Source organism: Nothoprocta perdicaria, unplaced genomic scaffold, assembly GCF_003342845.1.
Source record: "Nothoprocta perdicaria isolate Ctin4 unplaced genomic scaffold, notPer1 scaffold_556, whole genome shotgun sequence".
NCBI classification, from domain to species: Eukaryota; Metazoa; Chordata; class Aves; order Tinamiformes; family Tinamidae; genus Nothoprocta; species Nothoprocta perdicaria.
This window is the reverse complement of record NW_020455817.1, coordinates 67,820-70,868: the sequence shown is the minus strand read 5'-3', so window position 1 is coordinate 70,868 and position 3,049 is coordinate 67,820. Positions and strand designations below refer to the sequence as shown.

Below are 3,049 nucleotides of genomic sequence, written 5' to 3'. Positions count from 1 at the left end.
TATGTGTAGTTATAATGCAAGTACATTACGCAAGCTAAAAGCTTACATACATATCTTGGGCTTAACCGACCTTCAGTACTGCCTGTGTGTTTCTCAGGTTCTTTTGGGCCTCTGCAGCCAGACGGTTGGCATGGCTCAGCTGGATCTCCATTTCATTCAGGTCTCCCTCCATCTTCTTCTTCAGCCTCAGGGCTTCATTCCTGCTCCTGATCTCAGCATCCAGCGTGCTCTGCATGGACTCCACGACTCGGAGATGGTTTCTCTTCAGCTGGTCGATTTCCTCATCYTTTTCTGCTATCTTCCGGTCAATCTCAGACTTGACCTGGTTGAGCTCCAGCTGGAGGCGCAGGATCTTCCCTTCCTCATGTTCTAGGGACGCCTGAAAAAGAATCAAAATCACCATATTAATAAAAGTGAATTTCCTAATGTTATTCTCTCTGGTACAGCCTCTTGCAGGCTTGAAGTTTCAAACTCAAGAGGGAGAGMGCTGTACCATATGTCTTACAGCCTCCAGCWATTCTTTTTCACACTGAAAATGTGGAATGGAAATCAATGACTATGGCCATTTACCTCAGCTTCCTCCAGAGCAGCCTGGATTTCTGATTTCTCCTGCTCAATCTGCTTCTTCACTTTCTCCAGCTCATGAATGGCCTTTCCTCCCTCTGCAATCTGCTCCGTGAGGTCAGAAATCTCCTCTGTAGGGACAGAGATAATTAGCAGGGTCAGGCTTAGAGCGGGGGGAAAACGAACTTCCACATGAAGATGACAGGCATTCTCTCAGTGCCTCAAGCACACACCTCTGTGGACCAGTGAATAGAGAAGGTTGTGAGATCAGAAAGGAGCAGAGCGTCTGGGACTTACGCTGTAAGTTCTTGTTCTCCCGCTTCATCGTTTCCAGGTGGTCCAAGGACTCCTCATAGGCATTCTTCATCTTGAACAGCTCYGTGCTGAGAGAGCGAGACTCCTTCTGGGAGGATTCCAGCTCRGCCTGTGTTTCCTCATACTTCTGCTTCCACTCTGACAGGATCTGAAGAGCAATAAGGCCTGAGTATAGACCTGGCAATCACAAGGGGATACTCTGTCACAAGACGACAAGGTGGGAGCCCATTTTACCTTGTCGAAATTCTTCTGCTTCTTGTCCAGAGCTGCACAAGCTGCGTTCGACCTTTCCACATCAATCATCAGGTCCTCCACTTCATTCTGCAGCCGCTGCTTTGTCTTTTCCAGGGAAGCACATTTGGCATTCACAGCCTCAACGTGTTCCTCTGCATCCTGCAGACGCTGTGCCAGCTTCTTCCTGTTAAGCAGTAAGCAAATCTCCTGGTTAGAGAGCTCACAGGAGGCACTTTTGGGAAGAAAATGGGCTTTTCACAAGAGCAGCCTTAGCCTCTTTCACTCTATGGTTCCTATGCACAGAGAGTACAAGGCTTTTTCCAAGCAGTCACAGTATTCTCATGTACATGSCTCTGCTCCATCAATCCCTCTGTTCTTTATGCATATCAAGCATGGATGRTAACTGCTTTCATTGTCTTAATCTCAATTCATTTTTGATATATACCAGTAAGTGCTTCACAAAATGCATTCCCACCCAAAGCTTCCCTCCCTCCCCCAASAGCAGCTCAGTGGTCTATTCAGATTTCCCTTGTTAGCTGTAGTCAGCCTTTCCCTCAGCCCCCATTTACTTGGCCTCTTCCAGCTCTTCTGTGCGCTGAATGGCATCCGTCTCATATTTGGTCCTCCACTGGGCCACTTCACTGTTGGCCTTGGACAGGGCRCGCTGCAGCTCGCCCTTGGCTTCCTGCTCCTCTTCATATTGCTCCCGCAGCAAGTCACAGTCGTGGCGAGCAGATTGCAAGGCATGAGCCAGGGCGTTCTTGGCCTGGAGGACAGAGGTATTTGACCAAGAGGTAGGTACATCCTAAGAAATGGCAGTGTATGCATTTAACAGTGGTATATGATCACTAGGAAGGTGAACATGTTTACGCTGAATGACAGWTTTAAGACTAGAGGGAGGAGTCACTATGTATTTTCCCTACATGTAATGTGCTCCGATCATTATTTGTGCTAAATATGTCATCCTTTCAGCTGCCGGATATAGGAAAACTTATCACCTTTATTTCYTCCTCTAAATGCCTTTTGAGCTCCTCAATCTGTTGGGTAAATGCCTGCTTTCCTCTAGACAGTTGAGAAATCAAAGAGTCTTTCTCCTCCACCTGTCGAGAATATTCGCCTGGGAAAACATGCAGAAAAGAAATATATTAAATGTCATTTATCCATTTATGACCAGAATTWTTTTTTTTGGATGCTATCCCCATTCAACACCAGAGATGCTGCCTCACCAGATTCTGTTTGTAGACGAGCTCTTTGAGCACTGAGGTCATTGATCATACGCTGATGCTCCTCTTCCTTGGTCTTAATCTCACTCAGCTGGTCTTCCAGAGTGCGGCACATCTTCTCTAGATTTGCCTGTGTGTAAAACATGAAGAATGAAAGAGCATTAATATCAGAAATTTGAGAAATCAGAGATCAAGCTAGAAGGTACATCCAATGTTCGATTAGAAACATTAGATTTAAATACAGAAAGGTATACTGTAGATACATGTCTTGTAGCCTGACCATATTTTAAAAAATTATTTCTTTTGGTTTATTTTCAATCAGAACTTTTTTACCTTGGCTTTGGAGACAGACTCCATGTTACTGGTCAAGTCATCAATCTCCATCTTGAGCTCACTCTTCTCCTTCTCCAGCTTCTGCTTGACACGCTGAAGGTTGTCTATCTGCTCCCCGAGCTCGGCTGTGCTGTCCGCATGCTTCTTGCGCAGGGCGGCAGCGGTGGCTTCATGCTGCAGAGTGGCCTCTTCGAGGTCGCGCCGCATCTTCTGAAATTCGGCCTCGCGCTTCTTGTTCATATCGATCTGGGCTGCCGTAGCTCCCCCTGCTTCCTCCAGGCGCTCGCTGATCTCCTCGAGCTCCCTGGAGAGGTCAGCCCGATGCTTCTCTGCTTTGGCGCGAGAGGTCCGCTCGGCCTCAATTTCCTCCTCCAGTTCCT

At 47.1% G+C, this 3,049-nt stretch overlaps 1 protein-coding gene across 1 annotated transcript in view; it reads right to left on the bottom strand.

The window, feature by feature from the left end:
* Positions 1-61: 61 nt before the first annotated feature.
* Positions 62-3,049, bottom strand: part of LOC112955313 (myosin heavy chain, skeletal muscle, adult) — a 17,369-nt gene continuing 14,381 nt past the window's right edge. Inside the window, exons 26-33 of the mRNA XM_026048588.1 lie at positions 2,670-3,047; positions 2,340-2,466; positions 2,112-2,230; positions 1,683-1,879; positions 1,114-1,297; positions 862-1,027; positions 571-695; positions 62-379 (exon numbers count right to left, since the gene is read on the bottom strand). Coding sequence (XP_025904373.1) covers positions 62-379; positions 571-695; positions 862-1,027; positions 1,114-1,297; positions 1,683-1,879; positions 2,112-2,230; positions 2,340-2,466; positions 2,670-3,047 — 1,614 coding nt within the window. The remainder of the gene's footprint in view (positions 380-570; positions 696-861; positions 1,028-1,113; positions 1,298-1,682; positions 1,880-2,111; positions 2,231-2,339; positions 2,467-2,669; positions 3,048-3,049) is intronic.